Consider the following 25,673-nt stretch of genomic DNA (forward strand, 5'->3'; position numbering starts at 1 on the left):
TGTTGTAACAGTTTGTACTTTATTGCATATGCAACCCTGCCACACTACAGTTGATTCTCTTGCCCTTCAAAGTAGGTTTATATCAGGCCCCTTTGGGGTCACTGAGCTGTGCTCCCCTTTCCTTTTGCGGCAGAGTAGATAGAGTCCCTTGAGCAGGCAGTGGGCAGGGAGAGATATACAATCGATGACCACAGTCTTCATACGAGTACGTACACTTAAATCAGCACCCTGGGGGAGTTGGAAAGGGTCTTCAGGATGGGATGAACTAAGGCTGGTCTATCTTGGGACTCTGAAGGTAAAGGAGCACATCCTGGGATTTAGTCTGAGTGGGGTATGTCTTCCCCAAACTTGTTCTGGTGGGCGATGTTCTTCACCGCTAGGAGATCCTGAGAAGGAGGCAAGAGAGGGGAGGTAAAGTGAGCACCCCTCTACCTCAGCTAGGAGGCAGCCCCAACTCCAGCCCTCAACCACACTGTCTCTTGGCCTATCCCACATGCAGAAGGGTTTCCATTTGTCCCTTACCCAATCACAAAAGGTGTGTGTGTAGGGGAGGGAGTGTGAGTGAGTGTGCACACATTAGAGGGTCTGTCCAGGGCCCACCTTGTGGTGGACATAGGCCTGACAGTGGTAACACCAGGCAGACAGGTCGGCATAGCTGAGTACTAGTGGGTGTCCTGAGCCTTCATGGTGTTGGAGCATATGAGCACTGATGTAACGACCGCAGTAGACCTGAAGTTGGGGAATGAGTGTTGGGTGGAGATTAGACCCACCTAGGGTTTGCTCCTGGGTCAACCTCCACCCCACACTCTTCTTCAGCTGCATACCTGATAGCAAGACAGACACACCCAGTTCTCCTGGAGTGTTCCACAGTCCTGACAAGGTTGGGTCACGTTCAGCCCTGTCTCAGGTATGGGGCATACTGCTGCCAAATGGGGACACCAAAGCAGTGGTCTCACTGCATAAAACATGACCTGGGGTGGGTAAAACTGAGTAAGCTAGAGACTCCATCTCCCCATTATATGTTCTTATAGCACATACTCCTAGGTTGAGGCACAAATGGGTGTGAGAAGGAAGCCACCGTTCTAGCCTCTCCCTGAGCTCACCTGGTCAGTGTCAGCATGATCTCCAAAGACCTGCACTGGCACTGACTCATTCATGTCTTGACCTCCAGCTGCCTCTCCTAGGAGTCCTTCTTCTTCTGGGGGCTCCTGTACACATGGAGAGGAAAGATGTATCTAGAAGGCCTGATCCTCATCCCTTCTTCCCCTTACCTGGGTGTGGTGGGCCTTACCTGAGTCGTGCTATCTAGGTCCAATACTCTGAGATTCCCCGTCAGCTTACTAGGGGATGTCTGGACTGTGGCTCCTTGCACAGGTAAGGCTGGAGGAATCCTGTTTTCAATGCATGAGGCTGGAGGATTTTGGATCAGCTCAGCTCCCCCCGTGGCCCCCTCTGAGATGGTCTGGTCCAGTGCAGCTCCTTGTGTGGCTGTGTCTGAAGACTGGCCCTGAGTAAGTTCTACTGGAGCTGTCTCTGACTCGGTCTGATCTGGAGTGGACTCTTTCACAGATGCTTCTGAGGCGGCCTGTCCCATGCCTGCCTCCAGGATGTTCCCTTCCACTGTGGTTGTCATACAGGCTGACCCAGAACTGGCTGGTTGGGATGGCTTCTTGGTGATCAACTTAGAACTGGAGAGTCCCTCTTTGTTTTTGCGCTCTGGAACCACGGGAGGGAGATCCTTGAATGTGGGTGCTATCCCTTCTCTCACCTCTGATCCCTGCCCTCCCCTGAGCCCCCATCGCCCCCAATGCCCCATGCCCACTCACTCATGACCCGCAAACTGCGCCAGTATCTTCGATGGACTTGGATGGTTTCAGTAATAGACGCCTGGGCTCCTGATAGTGGGGGCCGCAGCCGGGTCAGCAGGGGCAGTGGATCCCCAAGGAGGGAGCGAGTGCAGGCAGCCATGGACTCTGAGATGGACGTCAGGTTATAACCACCCTTTGTTAAGGAAAAGAGGAGGGAAAGGTATGATGGGGTAGTCCTCAGGGAATTCAGGAGACACAATGTCTTGCCTCCCAATCTCCCCTTGGGGCCCTGAAAGTCTGGAGGGTGGGTACTGGGGACAAGTTAGTAGAACCCACATGTGTCAGATGAGCAGCACCCACTGTGTGAGATGGTTGTGAGGGTGATAAACTTGTGATGTAATGTGCAAGATAATATTAACCACAACAATGACAGCACTAATGGCAACAATAGTAAGAGCTAATGTTCATCAAGTGCTTGCTATGTGCTAGACCCTAGTTTTTTTTGGCCGAGCCTTGCAGCACATGGGATCTTAGTTCCCCAACCAGGGATCAAACCCCTTCCCTGCAGTGGAAGCACAGAGTCTGAACCACTGGACCACCAGGGAAGTCCTAGACCCTATTCTAAGCACTGAATCCTCACAGCCACATGGACCAAACTGGTGCAGGAACCTGCCTCCACAGTAATGGGAACCCCTAAATCCACCCACCCAGAAGCCCCTGTCCTGCCCTGGTATAGGAACAACTGATCTTTCTCTCTACATGAACCTCTGTCCTGACCTGGTAAGGGATCCCCTGTTTCTCACACTCTATAGGAACCCCAGTCTCTGCTTTTTTTCCCGATAAAGAAACTTTGGCTCAGAGTGATTAGATGACTTGTCTGAGATCCTAACAGCTGGTAAGAAGTAGCACTGAGGTTGAAACCCGGGCTACCTGAGGAAAGAGTCTACCACTCCGCTCTGCCACAAGCAGGCCTGGGCACATGGTGGGACATCTTACTAGTCAATTAATCTTTCTGTGACTTTTTGTCCTCATCTGTGAAGGAGCAATAATAACAGCACATAAGATTGCTGAGAGGGTAAAACTAACATATGAACAATGCGTAACAATAAGCTACAGCTCTTGTACAAGGCTTATGACGTTCCAGGCACCCCTCCATGATTAGCCAACCACACCTTACCGATGAGGATACTGAGGTACAAGGGGCAGGGGCACTGAGTAATTTACAAAAGGTCAGTGAACTTCCTTTGTACTAGGATTTTGTTGGATGCAGCTCAAGCAGAGGTAAAAAGCATAGACTTTGGCGCCAAGCTGCTTGGGTCCAAGCCTGGCTCTGCCATTATTAAATATGTGATCTCTGGCTAGTCACTACAGCTCTCTGTGTTTCAGCTTCCCTGATCTTGAGAGAGGAAAATGATAAGGTCAGCAGACCTTACCTCACAAGACTGCTTTAAGTAAATGCATTAGTTACACATGTTAAGTGCTGAGAGGTGTCCTGCACATAGTGAGTACTCAATTAAAGTTGCTCATGCTGGTGTTACTAATGCCCAGTGTGTGCCCACAACCCCAGGTGGGGACACCCAAGTCTTCCCAACCATCCTCTGACCATGGGAAGAGGGACTGAGAGAGTTACCTCTAGGATTAGGATGATATGGCCATTGGCCAAGCCCATCAGCAGGTGGGTGAGGTGGGCATAGCCCTCAGGCGACACCTGGCAGCCGCCCAGAGGATCCCCCCGGGCAGCGTCGAAGCCAGCTGAGACCAGCACCAGTTCTGGATTAAACTGAGGCAGAGAGAGAAGAGACATACTGAGCATGAAGGAGGGGGCATGGGGACTCAGTAGCTCAGGGAGACCCAGAGACATGGAGACAAGGACAAATGAAAACAGGTCGATGCAAGTCAGAGGGATGGAGACATGGGACCCGAAGCCCGGGAGACACAAGCCCAGAGCCCTGAAAATAGGGAGGGCAGGACATGGAGACACAAGAGAGACTTGGAGACATGGACACATCAGACACAGATTTTGAAACACAAGATACAGAGAGATGTAGATGTGAGAAATGGATGGACGGGGACACGAAGCAAAACTGTAAGCTGTGGAGACTCATGTCAAGAGACAGTGACATGAAACAGAGAGATTATGTTCTCACATACACACCCAAGGGTAAGACCAAGAGGCAAACACTCCCCTCCCTGGATAAAACATGGGACACATGTGTACAACACAGGGTTTTATACACAGTGCTAAAGAGAGGTACACACATGCTTCCATCATAGAAGATGACAACAAAAGTGCCACACACAGAAGATGGTCACATACAGCCACACACAATCAGACAGTCTCATACAAACTGGACTGTTCATGGTAAGAGTCACACATACACACACACACGTAATTTCTCAGAGGGAACAGTAATCCACAGCTACTCCTGCACCAACACAATTATACACATCACCACCAAAGTCAAAATAGTCATACATGTTGTTGCACCCACAGGAGATGGACACTTGCACACAGTCACACACATACTATTTCAAGAGTTACACAAACACAGAAGGTAGTCACAGCCACTGTGCACAGACATACATACACATCTGAACATGCATGTCTGCACAGAGGTCACAAAGATGGCACTCACATTCATCAACCCTCAGAGTTAGTCATGCATACATGATTTGTCACAGACATACATGGTTTACACATGGAGAAGAGAGTTACCTACAGCCACTCAGTGTCAGGCAAATACATATTAATATATAGGCCATAGGAGACAGTTGGAGATGACTGTCATAGAGAGCAATGTGCAGTGATGTACAATATCACAGCCATCACACAGAGCAATGGTAGTGACAAACAGCTACCTGCAGAGTCTCACACATACTCGAACCCCTCAACACCATGCAGTTCCATAGAGATGGCAGTCACACGGGGCCACCATCACACACAGACCAGCACTAGTGATGGTGTACACATGGGACATGTTCACAACCAGGCACACTTCCAGGCAAGATTACTCTCACACACCCAGAAGTCCTCACGGTTACACACAGAAGGCAGTCACAGACAGACACTGCACAGACATACCCAAAGGCCATCACACAGTCACATCCTCTCACCCAAAGCCATCACTACTGTCACCCACAGGCCCTCTCACAGGATCAGTCACCTGTAAGTTGGACACATGCACACTCACTACCACATACAGAGTCTCATCACGTGCACCCTGAATCATACCTCATAAGCAATGGGAAGCACCAGACGATGCCAGGCAGCCAGGTAGTCAGCATCACCCATGCGGGGCCCATTCCAGGCCACATTGACAGTGAATCCTGTGCCCACAGCTTTTCCTACCCGGGTACTGGCACCCTCATTCCCCACGGGAAAGAAGGTACCATGATCATAGCGGTGCAGGGAAATGTATAGCACACTGTGGCGACAGGGTGGGAAGGGGAGACACAGCTGGTTAGCAAGGTGCCCCTGAGGCATGGCCTGCCCATCTCCCTGACCACCCTCCAGCCCCTGCCCCAGCCCCTCACCTGGGGTCCTCCTCAAATATGTGCTGAGTTCCATTACCATGATGGATGTCCCAGTCCACGATCAGGATCCTGAGGAGGGGACAGCACCTTAGTTACCTGGCAACATTGGTTCCCTGGGGGAGGGCAGGGGCTACACCTCTGGTGTCTGTGTGTCGGGACATTTACCACGGGTGGCAGGACCCTGAGTCCCTGGGGAAAGCGCTGGGTGGCAGGCTTGTGGGTCCTATCTGAGTCCTAAGGGCTTCACTGTGGGCCAGAGCAAGTGCTCAGGGCCAGATCCTGGGCCCCACATGGGTAAGTGCCATGGGCCTTTTGAAGTAAGCACCAGAGGTTGGCCCCTGGGTTCTGCTAGGATAGTCATCAAGGGTCAGATTTTCTGGGGCAGGGGACCCTGGATTCTGTTTGATAAGCACCTGCATGCCACAATCTGGGGATCCCATTTGGGTCAGGCCCCAGAGGCTAGATCCTCCTTGGTCCTTTTCTGGAAGTGCTGGGCAACTGGACCCTGGGGTGTTTCTGAGTAACTTTGGGGGCTGCATTACAGGGCCTGCTGAGTAAGCACTGGGCAATGGGGGCAGGGAGCCTTACCGCAGCGCATGCCCACTGATGGCCTGGGCATGGCGAGCAGCCACAGCCACAGAATTAAAAAAACAGAAACCACAAGCTGCATCCGGTTCTGCATGGTGGCCAGGAGGTCGCACTACAGCAATGCCATTCAAAACCTGGGGGAGGGGCAGGAAGCAAAGATTAGACCACCCACCCTCACCACTTTCCCTCCCATTTCCTCTCTTCTTCCCTGTCTCTTGTCCCCCTACTACTCCACCAGCTGCTAAGGCCTCCTCCCCACCGCCCTGTAGGCCCCATCCCCCTGGGTGCACTTTCCTGTGAGCAAGGCCTCTGGCGAGCTGGGGCTGGGGTCCCCTTTCCTCAGGCTTGGCCCAACTCTCAGAGTTGCCTCTTTCCCGCCCCCCTGCCCCCAGGACTTCCTTGCCAGGAGCCCAGGGTCCCCTCCCCAAAGTGCAGGCACCTCTCCGGCCAGTACTGCCTCCACCAGGCGACAGACGGCGCCTGCAGCCAGCTGTGCGCAGGAAAAAGTGCTGGAGCAGATGTAGATGGAGTCATAGTTGGCACCCTCACGGCGCAGCTCCCGGGTCTTCATCTTCTCCGTGGCCCGCAGACGTTCCAAGTGCTCAGCACTGGAGGTACAGAGGGGGCACTTGAGAAGACAGCCAGGTAATTCTGTCCCCTCCACATCCCCCCCCACCCCGTGTCTTGTAACAGCTCCATGTATCAGAGAGGCAAGCCCAGGCTCCACGCTCTGAGGCCCATCCTACCCTGGCCACGTGGGTCTGACCTGTGGCAGGTAAGCAGCTCAGCATCTGTAGCGGGTCTTGCAGGCAGGGCATGGCAGCGCTTGGCAAGGCCCAGTTCATCCAGGTGATGCATGATACAGTGGATGCGCTGGGGCATCTCAGGATGGTAGCTAGGAGTAGGGGAACAGAGGCAGGGCTTAGTACTGAAAGCGTGGGTCCCTCCCCACCTCCCACTTAGCCTGGCTCTCTGACTGCCTACTTATCCCACAAGTTGTAGTGGTCCATCATCCGCTGGTCATAGACCAACCCCGTGCGAGCCTGCAGCACCGGCCATATTGGAATGGAGAGCTCAGGGGACTGTGGCAGTCCCTCTTCCTCCTTCTCTTCCACATCATCCTTCTCCATAGTGTCCTTTTCCTCCAGGGTCTCAACTGCAAGGAGAGGCTACATTCACCCTACTCCCTTACGCCGCCCCCAACCTAGATCCCTGTAATACTCTGGAATGAGGTTTACCCAAACCTAAAAAGGGGTGGGAGGCCTGAAATCAGGGCCCAGTGAGAGAGAGGGCCTGATCCCCCCAACCCAGCAAGGTAGCCCAGGAAGGTCAGAGTGGGGTCTGAAGAGAAACTCCTCCCACAGCTCATTCCCTGCCCAACCCCTGACCCAACACACTCCCTGCCACCTACCTGATCTCACAAGGCTCTCCCAGAAGGGTTCAAGGGCTTCTAGAGCACAGGAGAGTGACACCTGGGCACTGGAGATCAAGTGAGGGTAAAATGTGACCAACCGGCCCCTGAGTGAGCAGTGAGGGGCCTGCTTCTCCCCTCCTCCCCCTGGGCTTACCTCGGGCAGGGGGCACCAGGACACTCCAGTGTGGGACAAGGGTCACCCAGAAGGGTGTGGAGGGAGGCGCTGACACCTTCAGCCAGAGAGCGGAGATTATAGCCACCCTGGGAGAAGGAGGGCAGGAAAGAGCCAGATGTTACCAGAGAAGAGTATGAATGACACTGGGGTGGTGCTGGCTGCATGTCAAGGCATTTGAAGGGTGATTTCATTTGCTGAGCAAATAATCTGAGGTGGTTACCACTATTATGACGCACCTCTGACATAAGGGAAGCAGAGGTATAGGGAAGTTGAGGGACTTAGGTGAGGCTGTCCAGCTAGTAAGTGGAAATGCTGGGGCAAGAACTTCTGCCAGATTTGAATGTTGTTCTTCGTCTTCCAGGATCCATGGGCTGAAGTGGAAGTGAGTCACTCACCTCCAGTGAGAGGATCAGCTTGCCTTCTGCAAGACCCATGAGCAGATGGGTGAGCTGGGCGAACCCTGCTGGAGTGGCGGCCATCTCACCCTGGGGGGGGGACACGGAGGGTCAGCCTGGCTCCACGGGGCCTCCTTCTGCCCTCCCGCCATCCCCGTGTACCTGCCTTACCTTGGGGTCCCCTTGGAGGGCATCAAATCCAGCAGCTACCAGGACCAGCTGGGGCTGGAACTGAAGGAGGAAGGAATCACATGAGGCCACCTGCTCTCATGGCCCATCCCTCAACATCACCTCTGCCCCAGCACACCCCAGAGCCCCAGGACCTCAAATGCGACTGGCAGGAGGACGTGAAGGAAAGCGGCGATGTAGTCAGCATCTTGCATCCCCACCTGCAGACAGGGAGGCATGATGGGGACGTGCTGCTATCTGCTCTGAAGGGCAGGAGTGGGTCTCACTTTGGGGGTGAAGGGTGGGCAGACACTGACCTGGTTCCAAGGCACGTTGATGGTGTATCCCTGGCCTTGGCCTAAACCTGTGGTGGACCAATTAGAGGCCTTAAGATGGGGCCAGAACCGACCCTGCTCATAGCGGTGGATGGAGAAATAGAGGACACTGGAGGCAGAGAAAAAACAGAGGTGCGGGGTTCAGTCAGTACTCCCCAGAAACCTCCAACCCACAGCTACCATAGTTGACTTAACCACTCATTCATTCTCTCATTAATTTCCCCATGAATTTTTAAATTCATATATTCATTCTTCCATTCAGTTGCCAAATTATTCATCTTCCCATCCATTAATTCTTCCATTTATTTACCCATTACCTTACTCACTCATTCATTTGGTCTCTTACTGAAATTCCTCCCACAGTAAACACTGCTGCCCCTTTCAGTGCCCATACAGTTCTACCTCTGAGACCCCGAGAGCTATCAGGTCTATTCCACCCCCGAGGGCTCCTGACCCCATGGGGGACTCTAGATCATGCCTGCTTACCCACCTGCCTCTGTTACCATGGTAGTGACCACAGAACATTATGACACCGGAGGCCCATAGGGGCATGTGGCTCTTAGTTAGTGGGAGCCAGGTAAGGCTGAAAAGAATGCCAGGCAAAGCTAGGGAGCTTCGTATTTTCACTGAAGGAAGTGGGGAGACTCGGGAGCTATGTGGGGCTGGAGTAGGGATGCTGGCTGGGGCTCCATGAGGCCAGTGAGGGGGCAATTCCTTCTCCAATACCTTACAGGCCACCTCTATCACTTCTGTTTTCTAGAGAAAGCACTCAGAGTAGTGAGGAAGACTGACACAGAACAGATACTGAAGTCACAATGGTATATGTTCTGATAGTAAGCCCAGTAGGAAGGCTTGATTCTGAATGAGGCGATCAAAATGAGTATCTCTCATCCATCCTTCTATCCATCTGTTCATTCACTTCCTGCCTTGTTCCAGAAAGGATTTAAGGCAGCATTTTTTTCTATTTTAGGAAAAGGCAAGAAATAGTAGTAAACAATGAATCTAGGCAAACTTAACAGTCACATTTTAATAAATGTTCATCCTGTAGTTGTGAAATTAAATGCAAACTGGAGTAAAAGGATTTTTGAAATAGAAGAAAACTATCTTGGAATTGGGGGATGAAGTCCATGCAAAAACTCTGGTCTTGAGCAGATGGGGGGGTGATTGTTTCACTTTTGACTCTGATAGATAAACATACAGTAGAACATAAAGATTATCATCAGGGAAAGAAAGGACTAAAGAAAAGATCTGAAGAAAGTCCAAGTTTATAAAACAAACAGAAGGAGATAAAATAAGTTCAACTGGGAATTCCCTAATGGTCCAGTGGTTAGGACTCTGTGCTTTCATTGCCAAGGGTCTGGGTTCCATTCCTGGTCAGGGAACTAAGATCCCACAAGCTGATGTGTAGCCAAAAATAAGTAAATAAATAAGTTCAATCAACTTCCAGTAAAAGAATGGTAGATTAATAGCACAGGTTTACCTCCTCACTCCCCTACAATCCTATCAAAAGATAGTAAAGATATTTTAAACAAGAATCAACAGTAGGAAAACAGAGAGTGGGAGAAAGGACGTCAATTAGAGACTTCAGCAAATCCCTGGTAAGTTGTCTGAGGATCCAGGGCCCCAGTGAGCCCTTTCCCATACTGAACATGTTGGGAGGATATCCAAGACAGTTTGAAGTTTCCCTTCTGGAGAAGTCAAGAACAGATCTAGGTCAATGCACTCAAAATCAATTCTGTCACTGAATGAGAAACTCACCAAATTAATTTTTTTCCTTTTAACTACTAAGTTTTAGTTTATTAAAGGAATTCTTGTTAATTTTCTTAGGCATGATAATAAGATTTCCTTAGTATGATTAGTCATTCTTTTTGTTTTAATAAATGCCTTGGAGGCAACAGCTGTATTCTTCTCTGGATATATGACTGACTATATGTATAGGTATGAAGAACTATGAATATATTCAGTACATTCTTCCTTATGAATAAGAATGTATAAATGAAAAAGAAATCTATCTATGACCTTCAATCATCCAGCTTCCTATCTCTGTCTCTTAACTCCATCAAGAATTGAAGTGAAGTGAAGTCGCTCAGTCGTGTCCGACTCATTGCGACCCCATGGACTATAGCCTACTATGCTCCTCCATCTATGGGATTTTCTAGGCAAGAGTACTGGAGTGGGTTGCTATTTCCTTCGGATAGTTCTTAAAACATTGTTATGAAGACAAAGAAAATAAGTAAACTAAAGCTTAGTAGAGCGTAGACACAGAGAGCAAGAAAGCGATCTTGGAGATTAAAAGAATTCATAAACACACAATTCAACAGGAAGACTGTTGAATTAGAAGGTAAAGTTGAGTAAATCTCCCAGGACACAGAGCAAAAGGAAAAAGAGACAGAAGACATGAGATAAAAAATAAGAGATACAGAGGATCAACCCAGGAAGTCTAACATCTGACTAACAGAGAGACCAGAGAGGACACAGTAGAAGAAATCATCAAAATCTAACAGAAAACTTCTGAGGATTTAAGAAAGGTGTGAATATTCTGATGTAAAATGTCTACCACTGGTAAGTAGAATCAGTGGCGAAGTGAAAATTTAGGTCACCAGGAAGAACCTAAAACCTTCCAGAAAGGAAAATATATTGGAAAGGAATGAAATCAGACTGATATCTGGACATGTGCCAGCAACACTGAATGGTGGAAAATAACAAAGCAATGTCTGGAGAACCACCAACCTAGATTAGATAAAGTGCAACAGGAGCGCAAGAGCCCTTTTACAAGGGAGAAAGTATAATTTATGCAATCAATTCAATAAAAGCCCAAGTAAAACATCCTACAGATGTGCTCAGAAAAGTATAAAATTATATATTTACCAGACTATTCACTGTAGAATTGTCCGTAATAGCAAAGACTGGGAAGCACTGTAAATGTCCTAGGATTAAATGACCAAAGGTACAGCCATACCATGGAACATGGTAGAGCCTTACAAAGAATGAGATGCTTTTCAGAGGTACTAACATGGAGAGGTGCCCACACCATACTGTTAAAAGCAAAAAAGCAAGTTGCCAAAGAAAATGTAGTGGTAGTATGTTAATAATAGTAATAATGATGAATATTTGTATATCTACAGGAAAAATTCAGTTACTTTTGAGGTTGGGAATTACAGGAGACTCACTGCTTTAGACATTTTGATATTATTTTTTTTTGGCTGTGCCATACAGCTTGTGGGATTTCAGTTCCCTGACCAGGGATTGAACCCCAGCTGTGGCAATGAAAGCCCAGAATCCTAACCACTAGGTGACCAGGGAACTAACTCCCTTTAATTTTTTAACAAATAATTGGAAAACAAAGTAGTATTTTGAGGTTCACTTCAGCTCTGGGGTAAATTGGTGAATGAGCCCTCCAAATACCGTGGACTCAAATCCTGTCTCTTCAACTTCTCTGTACGACCTCTTAACCTGTAAGCCTCAGTTCCCTGATCTGTAAAATGGGGACCCCAATAGCCCCTGCCTCAGAATGAAATTGAGAGAGACAGCAGACATGCAGAGGGCAGCACTGAGCCTGTTCCCAGGACAGGTCCAACCAATGAATATGAATGCCTTCCCTTCCCTCTGGGGCCCCTTCTGGCTGCGCCTGTAAAGGTAGGGGGTGGCTGGGAATCTAGCATTTGGGGTAGTACTCTAGCATCCCGGCATACCTAGGATCTTGGTCAAAGGCGAACTGTATTCCCTGACCATGGTGCACATCCCAATCCACGATAAGGACCCTGTGAATGGGAGAGAAAGGGGGCCACTATGTAAGAAGATCAAGGGAAGAAGTGCCCAGACCAGGACACCACACCTCATATCACCTTCATTACACCCGCCCTGCTGCTTGCTGCTGACCTCTGAATATCATGCTTCTGTTGGGCGTAACGGGCAGCCACGGCCACGTGGTTGAACATGCAATACCCATCCATGAGACTGTGCTGGGCGTGGTGTCCAGGAGGCCTGAGCAGGGCAGGGAAGGCCACAGATTGCTGGTGGTGGGGTTCTCCTCTGCAGAGATGGACTCTTCCTGCTCTCTACTCCTGGACCACCAACTCCCTCAGTGCTGATGCCTGCACAGCTGCCAGGAACTGAGTACTTGGGGCCCTCAGACCCTCACCCCTAGTCTACTCTTCTCTCTCTGAAGGAAATTTGAAAATGCTCATTAAATGATCAATGCATACACCCTCATACCAAGTCCTTCTGCTCCTGGGGACTTAGTCCACAACCTATATAACAAAAAGGGTGAAATAACATGTTTATAATTGGATGATATTTGTTGCAGCATTTTTTTGGAAACAGCAATTGATTGGAGAGAACTAAAATGCCCAATGGTAGGGGCTGGTTAACTTACTGCGTATTTGTATAATGGTGTTCTACACAGGTCTAGCCTATACACTGTTAAAGAAAAAAGCTTTCCAAGATATAAAAGTGAAAAACGCATGGTACAGGAAGTGTATTGAATGCTACCATAATTTGTGGCTAATAAAGGGGAGGAGGGCTTCCCTCATAGCTCAGTCGGTAAAGAATCTGCCTGCAATGCCGGAGACCCAGGTTTGATTCCTGGGTTGGGAAGATCCCCTGGAGAAGGGAATGGCAACCCATTCCAGTATTCTTGCCTGGAGAATCCCATGGACAGAGGAGTCTGGCAGGTTACAGGGCATGGGGCTTTAAGAGTTGGGCACAACTGAGCAACTAAAACCAAAGGGGAGGGAGGAAAAAAACTACATCTTCTGCATTTCATCACTTCTGGGGTGCCAAGGATAATAAGATGGACTGTGATTTTTTCACATGTCAACAACAAAGCAGGAAATTATGCCAAAGGAATTCTGAGGCATTACTGTTTCTAAGATGCATCTGAATTTCAAGATGTTACAAATATGAAATAATATACATCCTAGAATCAATAAAATATGGTATTTATCCCACAAATAGGCACAGACTGTTTCCAGGAGGACACATGAGTCATTGGTTACAGTGATTACCTCCAGGAGAGGAAGCAGGGGTCTGGAGACGGGGTGAGGGGTAGGGAGGACTTTCACTTGTACCTGACTGTCAACCTTTTTTCACATTTGATTCTTGAACCATGTAAATATACTATCCATATCACTACCTTTCACATTTGAGAAAGGAATTTTTTTTAATGTAAAAAGCCAAATGCCAGTGGGCCCTACCTGACGATGGCCATGCCATTCCGGATCTCAGCCCCCAGGACTGCATCCACCAGCCTGAGGACAGAGCCTGAGGCTAGGCAGGCACAGGTGTATGAGTTCTGGAGAAGACAGTAGGGAATCAGAGAGGGGAATGAGGGAGAGAGTGGCCACTCAGCTACTCCCTCCAGGGTGGTGTGGATGGGGGAATGGGGAATCCCAGGATGGCCACCACCCTCTGCCCTCACAGTTCTCATCCATACCGGATGCAGATAAACTGAGTCATAGGTATCTGCTAGGACGTGGAGTTCCCCCTCGTTCATGTACTGGGTCGTTTCCATCAGATCAATGTATTCTAGGCTGGGTACATAGATGGGGAATGGGATTCAGGGGTCCGCCTTCCTCCCTGGCCCTGAACCAGGGCCCCATACCCTCCCCAATAGAGTCCTCCATTCATCAAACCCCTGGACAAGTCAGGCCTCCTCACCTGTCAATGTAGGAGATAGCTGGGGTAGAGGACACCTTCCGTGCTCCTTCCCCAGTCTGTCTCATTTCTAGTAATATCCTTTGTCCTCTGCTCTGGCCATATCAGATCCTACCTCCAGGCCTTTGGCCAGACTGTCCCAGCTGTCTGGACCTCCCTCTCCTCAGCCTTCTTCATTGGACTCATTCTTTTTCTCTTCTCAGCTCTGATATTCCCTCTGACAAGCTAACTTTCCTTGAGACATACCACAACAGGCCTCTTATTCTGGGTTCCTTCAGCCCCGCTGGGGGAACCCTCTGATCATTCCATCCACACATCCATTGTCTGTTTACACATCAGATTATAGTAACAAAAATAGCTCACCAGGGACTGATGATATGCCAGGCACCATTCTAAGTACATATCACACCCTCCTTATGTTTACTAGCTCCCAGGTTACAAGCATGACACTGAGATTCAGAGAGGCTCAGTGACTTGCCCAAGTGACATTCCTTCTCAAAGCATTGGCCCAGGGGCAGCCGCCTCCCCATCCCCTACGAGGCTCCTAAACCTTCACCTGTGAACCAACATCAGCTCCTCCTTTTCGGCGAATCGGGCCTAGGGAGACAAGAGAGAGACAAAGGGCTAAGGATCTGCTCTGGCTGTGCCCGGGTCCCTCCTTCAGTCACTGCCTTCCGCCCAGGATGATGGCTGGGGGACTCACCTGAAAGGACACGCAGCGGTCCAGGAGGCCCTCCTGGATCAGTTGCTCCTTGATGGCATAGAGCCGCTCTGGGCCTTCCGGGAAGCTGGGTTGACAGAGATACAGATATATGACACTGGTGAGCACCACATCTGCCCCATCTGCCCTTTCACGGCTGCTGACCCGTGAAACTGGAGTCACCTCTGGCACCTGGTGGCTCTGTTCTCACAACATATCCAGAGCCTGACCCTCTCGTATCACCTCCAGTGAATGCTACCATAAACTCTGGCTTGGGTTACTGCACTCAGCTGGCCTCCTGGCTTCTGCCTCTGCTCCCCCAGCAGTCCTTTCTCTGCACAGCAGCCTAGACATTGGTTAAAACTCAAATCAGGTCACGTCCTTCCTCTACTCAAAACCTTCTCCTGGCTCCCATCTCATTCAGGGTAAAAGCCAAAGTCCTCTCCATGCCCCAGAAGTCCTGTGACCATCTGCTTCCATCACCTCTCTGACCCCCATCTCCTACTGCTTGCTTCTACACCGGGCTCCTCCCTATTCCTTAATGAAAACCAAGTTTCCACTTGCTCTCCTTCCTGCCTAGGACAAGCTTCTCCCAGATGTCTCTTTAGTTCACTCCCTTACCTCCTTCAGATCTCTGCTCAGATAATGAGGCCTTACCTGATCATATTTAAAACTGAAGAGTACCCTCCACCGCACTTTCTGCTACTCTCCCTCCTGCTTCAGCATTTCTCCATAACACTTCTTCTAACATACTTTATCCCTTGTTTTTTGTTTGTTTACTGTGTCTCCCTCCTCTACAATGTAATCTCCACAAAGGCAGGAATTTTGTTTGTTTTGTCTACTGCCTGTCCCTAGTGCCTCTGGAGATAGATATGTATTTGGTAATGAAGCCTTTTGCCATCTGGAGTCTTCCACTGGAAGAGGGGCAATAGAAATTAAACTGGTAAACACTTAAGTATGTTGTTTTTAGTTACTAAGTCATGTCCGACTCTGCGACTCCATAGACTGTAGCCCTCCAGGCTCCTCTGTCCATGGGATTTCCCAGCCAAGAATGCTGGAGTGGGTTGCCATTTCATTCTCCACATAAGAATAATAATGGACAAAACAATGGCATGGGTTAGGAATATCTCAGGTGTGGGGAAAGGGGAGTGGCCAGGCAAAGCCCTCTCCAAGGGTCTCCTTGAGATCTGAATGTTAACTGGGAGAGGAGGCTGAGATGAGAGAATGCCAGGCATGTTGGAAGAACAGTAAGGGGATCAGTGTGCAGGAAGTGAAGCAAAGCAAATGAGGGGGAGGATTGGCTGATGAGGTCATGGAGGTGATATGGAACCAGGTCACGTGGAACACTGAAGGCCAGGATGAAGAATTTAAACTTTACCTTCAGGGAAACAGTCTGTCCTTGAAGGACTTTAAGAGAGAGAACATCATCGCATGTATTCTTTTAGGCTGCTGTGTGGAAAACAGGCAGTAGGGGTGAGGATGGAAGCAAGGAGGCCTCTGCAAGTCTAGGTGAGTCATAATGGTAGTGGCAGTGGAGGCAGCAAGGACAGGTCAGATTCTGAATACATTTTGAACAAAGCCAAAAGAATTTGCTGATGGATTGCAACATGTGACTGAATGGGAAGTGTAATTCTTCCATTTCAGCACAAAGGTCCCTTCTTCAAGGAAGCCTCCTGAGAACCCTGGATACTAGTCTAAGGTCCTCTAGTAAACACTCTTGAAAGCCCTGGTCTTAGGTCCTCCTTCATTAAACACCTCACATTGCTGATGGCTACTTCGAGACCTGTTCTCCTACTTACCTGTCAGCTCCCTGTCTTGTCTGACACATTTGTATCATCATCTCTGGCACACAGTAGGCACTCAATAAAGGTTCGCTGGCTAAATGAACCCATTCGAGCCTGAGCCCCATCTCCCTAAATCATCTGCTTCCAGTCTCTAGGCTAGATTAAGAAAGGGTTCATTCTTGCTAATGGGCTCTAAGTGCATATATTTGTATAGTTTGGGTATGGCCTGGAGGAGCCAGCCTCACCTGTCATCCCAGAGGCAGTGGAATTCATTTAGCTGTTCATCGAACACCAAGCCAGTGCCAGACAGTGCCCTGGCCTCCAAGTTCAGATCCTGCGAGGAAAAAAATGGGAGAGACTGATGCATTGAGGGTCTGAATCAGTGGGAACATCCCACACAGTCCAGGATGGAGAACCTTAGGGTTTTGATTGTCCCAGGAGGCTAAATTGAGGCCAGGCCCCTCTCACCAGCCCTTGCAGCCCCATGATTAGGTCTTGCTCGGCTGTTTGGCTAAGCTTCTTCATTCTGCCTTTCTTCTTTACCTCCGCTAGATTGGGGCTGGAGCGGAGTATGGCACCCTTTTTAACACCTCGCTTCTGCCAAACAGAGAGAAAGGTCAGAGCCCAACGCACAGCCCGCTGCTCCCCCCCCCCCCTCATCAATGCAGGTTGGGGGGCCTCACCGAGGTGATGCTGGAGTCGTGGGTGGGGGAGTGGGGATTGTGCCTACTCCTTCGCTCCTTGGGTGTAGTGGAATCCTGACCGGTGGAGGTCATGGCTGGGGAGACTTCACCCCTGACGCGGTCCTGGGGGGTGGGGTGGAGGTAACTGTGAAGGGGCCCGAACGCCCTTAAGACCCCACATCCCAGCCCCTTCCCAGACCCCGCCCCCTACGCTAGTCTCCTTCCCTTATGCTGGCTCTTCCCCACCGCCTTCTAAACTCCGCCTCTCAAGGCTCTCTCCCTCCAACAGGGTGTCCATCCTACCTGGTCCCGCCCATTCCACTAGGCTCCATCCCTTTAACACTATTCTTTCTCCTTTCAAAGTCTTGCCCTTTAACAGAGCAATTAACCCCCAAGCTCAGTCCGTTCTCACCGCCCCTTCCGCTCTATCAACCCTTTCATTCCTCAAAGCCTCGCGCAGACCCCACCCCTTCGCAAACCTGCCCCTTCCAGCCAATCTCCCGAGATAATCAGCCACCCTTTCACTCAGCCAGACCCAGCCCCGGCCCCGACTCCACCCTTAACGATTCACGTAACTCCACCCCTTATCGGGCCAGCCCAGCACCTTCTACTTGGCTAGATCCTGACCCTAACGCTTCGACAAGCCCGGCTCCTCAGGGGACTGCCTCTTTCCCTCCAACAGGCCCCACCCCCTACCCAGGTCCAACCCCTAGCGCTTCACCAAGCCCCTTCCAGCCAGTTCGAACCGCCTTCCGCTGGCCCCTCCTCCTTCTCGCCGCCATTGGCACCGACCAATCCCTTCCGCTCCACCCACCGGGTGCAGCCCCTTTCTCAAACTCCGCCCTTGCCTGGAGCCTCCAAATTCCTGACAACCGCAGGTGCGTGATCCCCTCTTTTACATTGGGCCGGTCTCTCCACAGACCGCCCCGATTCCGCCCACACAGGGGATCTTGCCGCGCCGCCGCGCCCCTAGTGCGGGCCACACCTCCCGTGGATTCACTAACGGCTAATCCACTTCTCTGCGCGCGACGCTGGCCGTACTGCGCCTGCGTGAGGCGCGTGCCGGCGGTTCGACCAAGCGCTCGGGCTCAAGCCCGACCCTCTCCCAACCACCAGTGCTGTCGTTCTATCGGCCATGGCCGCCGTCCCTCATTCCCGGTCCACTTACCTTAGGAGCCCTCCAGACCCGCGCCAACTTACCGTGCGATGACTCAAGAGTGCAAGCAAGCAAACAAGGGCGTTAGGAAGGGGCGCTTTCTCACCTCCCCGTGGCTTCCCGCGCGACGCGCCGTAATGACGTAGCCCGGGCGGGCTGGTGGTTGTGCCTGGAGAGCGTTGGAATCTGGACAAGGCTGGTGGCGGCCAAAATGGGAGTGGTGATGATGATAAATGTGAGGATTTTCTGAGTTCATGTTCACTAAGGTAGTACACAAGAAACATTCACCAAATGTTAGGTATTAATATTCTGCCGCGAAAATGAATGGTGGAGCGGAAGGAGTCTTGGTAGGGGCAAATAATTGTGATAATAGCAAGTATTGTTGTGACAGGCATTGTCATAAGCCACAGTACTATGAGGTAGTTCCTTGAGGCTGCTTTGCAGATGAGGAAACTAAGGTTACGTGACTTAACCATGTGACCTTGGGCAAGTTACTGAACATCTCTGTGCTTCAGTTTCCTCATCTGGAAAATTGTGATAATGATAGTGCCCAGAGACAGAATGGACCTCAGGAGGGGAGTTTTTATTTGGGTGGTGGCCCTCCACAGGGTCACTTCTGCTCCCATGCTGTAATAGAAAGTGTGTGCCGTAGGGGGGAGTTGCCCCTGTGCACCCCATCCCCAGCTACCTCACATCGCATGTCTAAATGTCAGCCCCACAGTAAGCCAGTTTGTCCTCCTAATCTCCCTCTCTCATTCTTCACCATTTCCTACCGGGCTGTAGGCTGGGGTGGGAGAGATAAGCGGTCTGAGGTTCAACATCGCTTACTAACAAACAGATTGACAGCCCCATTGCCCAGTAGCTGGGTCCTCTGACCTTCTTGCAAACCCCAGTTCAAGCCTTCTCGTCCCTTACAGTCTTTTCCTATCTGACCATGTGTTTTGTCCCAGTGGAAGAGCGTTACAGTCTTAAGACCTTTAAGCCTCTGCATAGACCAAAGAAAGCATATACACCCTAAGGAGCATTTTGAGATTGTGATGCAGGGTAAAAGAGTAGGGAGTCTTGTAAAGGCCAAGGCCCATATTTTTCTGAATAGTCAGAAGAGAGATTTCTCTAGAGCTGACGATGGCAAACTTTTTCTATAAAGGGCCTAATAACAAATATTTTAGGCTTTCCAGGTCTTATATGGCCGCTGTGGCATTGTCTTTCTTCCTGTTCTCCTTCCCTCTCTTCCTTTCTTTTCCTTTCTTTTGGTTCCCTTTCTTTCTTTTCCTTCTTCTCTCCCTCCCTTCCCCTCCCTTTCTCTTCTTTATGTTCTTTTTTTCTCTTTAAAAGTGTAAAAACAGGTTGCAGTCTGGCTTTGGCCTGAAGGTCACGGTTTGCTGATCCCTGCTGTACAGTGTCAGTCTTCGGTTTCCTTTATCTGGCTGGGATTCTTTTACAGGATGAGTGCAGAGGTTCCATGTTTCCTGAGGATTGGTATTCCTCTTGTGTGAGGTGTGAGTGTAGGGATTCATAGAAAAGGTCAGGTTATTTCTGCTGTTCTTGTACTGGGTCAAGCAAATGTTCCTGGACAGAATGAGGATAGGGATTCCTATAGTTTCTGTAGTGGTGTTCCTCTATGAAACTAGGCAGGGGTTTCTACACAGGAAATACCAGTTGTTTCTAGGGAACTCCAGGCTACACATTCCCATACAAATTCAGGATGAGGCTCTATAAACTGCATTATGACAGGTTCCTATAAAGAGGTGGTTGTGGTTGTTTAGTTGCAAAGTTGTGTCCAACTCTTGTAGCCCACCAGGCTCCTCTGTCCTTGAGATTTCCCAGGGAAGAATACTGGAGTGGCTTGCCATTTCATTCTCCAGGTTATCTTCCCCTGCTGCTGCTGCTTAGTCGCTTCAGTCGTGTCTGACTCTTGTGTGACCATATGGACTGTAGCCCACCAGGCAACTCTGTCCATGGAATTCTCCAGGCAAGAATACTGAAGTGGGTTGTCATGTCCTCCTCCAGGGGATCTTCCCAGCCCAGGGATCGAACCCTGGTTTCCTGCATTCCAGGTGGATTCTTTACTGCTGAGCCACCAGGAAAGCCCATAAAGAGATTATGTAGCCCAATTCAGGGTCAGCACGGGTTTTTCTGTAAAGGTTCAGAGCTGTGTTCATACAAACTTAGGATTAGGTGTTCATGTCCAGAGTCAGTCTAGATTGCTATTAATTGTGCTAAATTATGTTAGCTGCTGTAAAACCTAGAATCTCAGAGGCTTCACAGATGCATGTTTATTTCTTACTCATACAAAATCCATTGGGAATATTTATTACTGGTCATTCATGGACCCAGGCAACTTCATTTCACAGCTCTGCTCTCCTCTAAGCCCTTGGAATCCTCACTATTCAGCTAATAGATGGGGAAAGAGAGAGTCGAAGATTCTTTGACAGAATTTTATGGACGAGGTCTGGAAGTGTAGTATGTCAATCTGCCCACATTCCATTGGTCAGAGCTCTGTCACATGCCCATATCTAATTATAAGGGAGGTTGGAAAAGTGAGTGAGCCTAGGAAGAAAAGGAACAGGTTTGAGAGCGTACAGCAGTGCCTGCTACAGGATTCTATAGACTCCACAGAGCTATGCTGTCCAATGTGGTAGTTACTAGCTACACACTGAGCCCTTGAAATGTGACTAGTCCAACTTGAGATGTACTGTAAGTTTGGAATACACACTGAGTTTTTTTTTAATTGGTATAAATAAATATCTCGATAACATTTTTGGGGGGGTGAGCTGTGTCATGGGGGATATTAGTTCCCTGACCAGGGATCAAACCTGAGACCCATAAAGTGGAGAAAGAGTGTGAGTCAGTCACTCAATCATGCCCGATTCTTTGTGACCCAATGTACTGCAGCCCACCAGGCTCCTCTATCAGTGGGCTATTTCAGGAAAGGATACTGGAATGGGTTGTCATTTCCTTCTCCAGGGGATCATCCTAACCCAGGGATCGAACCTGGGTCTCCTGCAGTGCAGGCACATTCTTTACCGACGAAATTATGAGGGAAGGCCCCCTATAGTGGAAGTGTGAAGTTCTAACCACTGGACCACCAGGGAAGTCCCAGCAATAGCTTTTAAATTGATTAAAATAATTTTATTTATTACTGACTGTGCTTGGTCTTCATTGCAATGTGGGCATTCCTCTCATTGTGGAGAGCAGGAGTAACTCTAGCTGTGATGCTTGGGCTTCTCATTGCAGTGGCCTCTCTTGTTGCAAAGCACAGGCTCTAGGGCGGGTGGGCTCAGTAGTTATGATTCCTGGGCTCTAGAGCACAGGCTCAGTTGTGGTGCTCGGGCTCAGTTGCTCCACAGCATGTGGGATTGTTCTAGATCAGGGATGGAACCCATGACTCCTGCACTGTCAGGCGGATTCTTTACCACTGGGCCACCAGGGAAGCCCCTATATCGATTACATATTGAAATGAAATACCGTTGGTCCTTGAACAAAATGGATTTCAATTTGTGGGTTCACTTGTATGCAACTTTTTTTCAATACATGCTACTGCTACAGGATCCGAGGTTGGTCGGATCTGTGCTTAGTCGCTCAGTCTTGTCTGACTCTTTGCGAGTCTATAGATATGAAACTGCTGATGTGGAGAAACCAAATATAGAGGACTGACTATAAAGTTATGCATGGATTTTCACTGCTTGGAGGTGTCAGTGCTCTTCCCCCTTGTTGTTAAAGTGTCAACTGTACTCAATTATGGTGGGTAAAGTATAATATATATCATTTAAATTAACGTCATCTGTTTTTCTCTCTTTTTAATGCAACTGCATGAAAATTTAAAATTACACATGTGACTAGAATTGTATTTCTTTTGGACAGCACTGCTATCAAGAATTCTCTTTAATGTATCAGGACAGGGGTTCTCATGGAGGTACAGAGGTTTCTCTACAGGGTCAGGTTGTTTTGTCTGAGGTCTGGAGAATGACCCTATCATCTGGTAAGACAGGTTTGTAGAAAAATATGAGGATTGGAGACATTGTAGAATGAGAGGGAAGGATGTGAAGGCAGATTAAGCGTGGCTGTTCCTTTAGAGGCTAGAAGGGTGGTTTTCTGTAGAGGGTCAGGCCAGAGGATCATAACATACTGAGGCCAGGTATTTCTGCATGGGATCAGAGCTGGGTGGCCAGAGACACAGATTGAGAGACTCTTTTAGGGGTTAGGCCAGGGTTTGTTTGTTTGCTTGCTTGCTTGTTTTTCATTTTGTTGGGGGTATAGCCAATTAACAGACAATATTATGATAGTTTCAGGTGAACAGCAAAGGGACTCACCCATACATATACACATATCCATTCTCCTCCCAACACCCCTCCCATCCAAGTTGCCACATGACATTGAACAGAGTTCTCTGTGATACAGTGCGTCCTTGTTGGTTATCCATTTTAAATGTAGCAGTGTGCGTGGTAAGTTGCTTCAGTGTTGTCCAACTGTTTGCGACCCTGTGGACTGTTGCCTGCCAGGCTCCACTGTCCATTGGATTTTGCAGGCAAGAATACTGGAGTGGCTTGCCATTTCCTACTCCAGGAGGCCAGGGTTCTTGTACAGACTCAGGACAGGTGATCATGGTGATTCAGATTCTGGATTGTTTAACAAGGTCGGAGCAGAAGTTCCTGTGCAGGATAGATGTTTTTATATACTGGTTCATTTCTTGGATGTCTCTCAAATCAGAGGTTCCCTTTGAGTGTGAGAGCAGGGTTTTCTGTACCAGCTCAGGACATAAGTTCCTGAAAGGACTCAGAGGGTGGTCCCATGCAGCATCAGGACAGAGATCCTGTGCAGAGGTAGGACACGGTCACCTTCACAGATTCAGGTGAGGGTTTCTTCTGTTGGGTCAGGACAGTGGCTCCTGTAAAGGGCAAAAGAGGGGCTTTTGGAACAAGGCCGGGAAAGGGGCTGTCGTAGAGAGTCACAGGGCTTCCCGTGCAGGGTCACAGGGGTGTTTCCACAGGGGGAGGTTAGGAGTTCCTGGAAAGGATCAGGTCAGAGATTCCTATAAATGAGTCAAGTTAAGGATTTCTGTGGAGAGTCAGGATAAAGGTTTTCTGCCTAAAGTCTGGTTAGAAGTTCCAGGATAGTTATAGTCAAGGCCTCCTGTAGAGAGTCATGGCCCTGGCGCAGAGGGTGAGGAGGGGAAGCCCTCTAAAGTGTCTGGGAGGAGGATCCTATGCAAAGTGAGGCCATAGGTGGCTGCATAGGATGAGATATGGGCTTAAAGTTGAGGATTAGGACAGGTGTCCCTGACACAGGGTTTCCTGTGTAAGTTCAAGACTGAGGTTCATGTTGAGAGTTAGAGCATGAGTTCCTGCATGCTCTGCACGGTGGGTTGTGAGAATCAGGCTCATTGTGCAGAGTGACATCAGGAGTTGTCCACCTTGGAGGCAAGGGCTTCTAAACTCAGTCTGGATTTTCTGCACTCACTATATTTTCTAGTGAGTGAGGTATTTGAAAATGCCACCTGAAGGGCAGGGCTCCAGTACATTTTGAAGACAGAGGTGTCCTGTCCAAGGTCAAGATAGGATTCCTATAAAGAGAGAGAGGCTAGGGAAGAGGGTCAGGACAGGCATTTCTGTTAGGGGTGGTACAGGGACCTTCTTTCAGTGGGAGTTCCAGATTGCCAGCAGGAGTAAGGCAGAGGTTCTTGTGCCATGGGAGGCCAGGGGTTCCTCCTGTGCAAGGTGAGGGCTGCTGTTCCTGTCCAGAGTCAGGCTGGGTTTCCTGTTGATAATTAGAAAAAGGGATTCCCTTAGAGTCCCAGAACTAGGTTTCTGTACTGGGCTTGGGCAGCCATTCTTATAGCCGGTGCGGACCCGGGTTCCTGAGCAAGGTGGGGCCAGGCACATTTCCACACAGGTTCTGAGAGGGGTTTCTGTTCAAGATGAAGACTAGGCCTCCTCCAGGCTGAGAGGGCTGGGGTCCTGTGGGGGCAACCAGGCTTTTACAGGGCCAGAGCCCTTGTGGACAGTTCCTGTAAGGAGTGTGTGGACCACTATGATTCTCACATGGGCTAGTGTGGTGACTGCTCTGAAGGGGTGCTGCTGTGTTCAGGACAGCTACTCACCCCTACTGTGTTCAAGTGTGTGGACCCACAGTCCCCACCTTGGGGCTCCAAGGGAGAAGCTCTACAGAGAACCAGACCAATTAAGTGTGAGTAAGACTCACTATACCCACTCCAGTATTCTTGCCTGGAGAATCCCAGGGGCGGCAGAGCCTGGTGGACTGCCATCTATGGGGTCGCACAGAGTCGGACACGACTGAAGCGACTTGGCAGCAGCAAGACTCACTATAGTGAAGGGAGGGTCACCCATCTAAAACCCACTCCTTCAACTCAGTGTGGTTAGGGCAAGTCCTGAGCCTAGCTTTTCATTAGTCAAATGAGCATGAGTGCAGTTTCCTCAGGCTTTTTTTTTTTTTTCCCTCAGGCTTTTTTTTTTTTTTCAGGTGTTCATGAACTAAGGTGGCTGAAGCCTCTCAGCTGTTGCTGACCCACAGTGAGCACTCAGTTAAAGGTGCTGCTTTCTGTTAGGAGCTGCTGGAAAGCCTCGGCCAGCTGTGGTGAGCCACTTAACCTGTCTGGTTTAGGATGTCACCTGACTGCTCCCATGTAAAGGTTTGTTAAATGGAAGTACAGGTTCCATGTTCAGGGAAGCAGTTCACCCTGGTGAGTAGGTAGGTGTGTTGGGGCGGGAGCTGGTACTGTGGGGAGCTCCCCGACCTTCAGGGTCTAAATATCACCCCCAGAGGGCACTTTGTCCTCCTAATCTCCCCCGCTCGTTCTCTACCATTTCCCACAGGGCTGCAGGCCTATCTGGGTTGAGAGAGGTAAGAGCTGAGTGACAGAAAGGCCCATAGACAGCCTCACAGTCCCGCACTGGCCTTCTGACCTACTTGACGGCTACCATCCCCCCCTCCCTTCCTCCCTTTCCTGTCCTCAGATGTCTGATGTCCCTTAGAAGAGGGTTTCTAGCTTACACCAGCTGAAACTGATGGCTCAGACGGTAAAGAATCTGCCTGCAATGCAGGACACCCGGGTTCAATCCCTGGGTTGGGAAGATCCCCTGGAGAAAGAAATGGCAACCCACTCCAGTATTCTTGCCTGGAGAATTCCATGGACAGAGGAGCCTGGCGGGCTACAGTCCATGGGATCGCAAAGAGTTAGACACAGCTAAACAACTAACACATACATTGTCAGCCACTCGGAGACACTGGGACATGGCCCACGCCATACGATATGCTCAC

General features: G+C 49.6%; 1 protein-coding gene and 1 long non-coding RNA gene across 15 annotated transcripts in view; one reads left to right on the plus strand and one right to left on the minus strand.

Annotated features, from left to right (window-relative positions):
- HDAC6 (histone deacetylase 6) lies at positions 1-18,554 on the minus strand. Of its 9 annotated transcripts, none has more exons than XM_043895416.1 (29): positions 18,440-18,554; positions 17,240-17,362; positions 17,025-17,153; positions 16,802-16,890; positions 14,776-14,860; positions 14,629-14,669; positions 13,852-13,948; positions 13,613-13,710; positions 12,297-12,401; positions 12,110-12,178; positions 8,400-8,526; positions 8,238-8,303; positions 8,086-8,145; positions 7,915-8,004; positions 7,499-7,605; positions 7,342-7,409; positions 6,915-7,086; positions 6,697-6,825; positions 6,370-6,538; positions 5,931-6,064; positions 5,343-5,411; positions 5,041-5,233; positions 3,439-3,588; positions 1,827-2,001; positions 1,292-1,716; positions 1,104-1,208; positions 825-971; positions 601-729; positions 1-386 (listed from the first exon to the last, which is right to left on the minus strand). In XM_043895416.1, the coding sequence occupies exons 2-29, from the start codon at positions 17,330-17,332 to the stop codon at positions 318-320; spliced, it is 3,390 nt and encodes a 1,129-aa protein (XP_043751351.1). In that variant the 5' UTR covers positions 17,333-17,362; positions 18,440-18,554; the 3' UTR covers positions 1-317. The 9 variants fall into 9 exon arrangements, with proteins under 9 accessions (XP_043751351.1, XP_043751347.1, XP_043751349.1 ...); XM_043895412.1 differs by having other exon boundaries at positions 18,502-18,536; XM_043895414.1 differs by lacking the exon at positions 18,440-18,554 and adding an exon at positions 18,088-18,355 and having other exon boundaries at positions 17,025-17,150.
- LOC122689205 overlaps positions 18,008-25,673 on the plus strand; it is a 19,313-nt gene continuing 11,647 nt past the window's right edge. For all 6 annotated transcript variants that reach the window (XR_006339740.1, XR_006339739.1, XR_006339742.1 and 3 more), the window contains exons 1-2: positions 18,008-18,117; positions 24,876-24,989. This is a non-coding gene — a long non-coding RNA (uncharacterized LOC122689205). The remainder of the gene's footprint in view (positions 18,118-24,875; positions 24,990-25,673) is intronic.

This window comes from Cervus elaphus, chromosome X (genome assembly GCF_910594005.1).
Source record: "Cervus elaphus chromosome X, mCerEla1.1, whole genome shotgun sequence".
NCBI classification, from domain to species: Eukaryota; Metazoa; Chordata; class Mammalia; order Artiodactyla; family Cervidae; genus Cervus; species Cervus elaphus.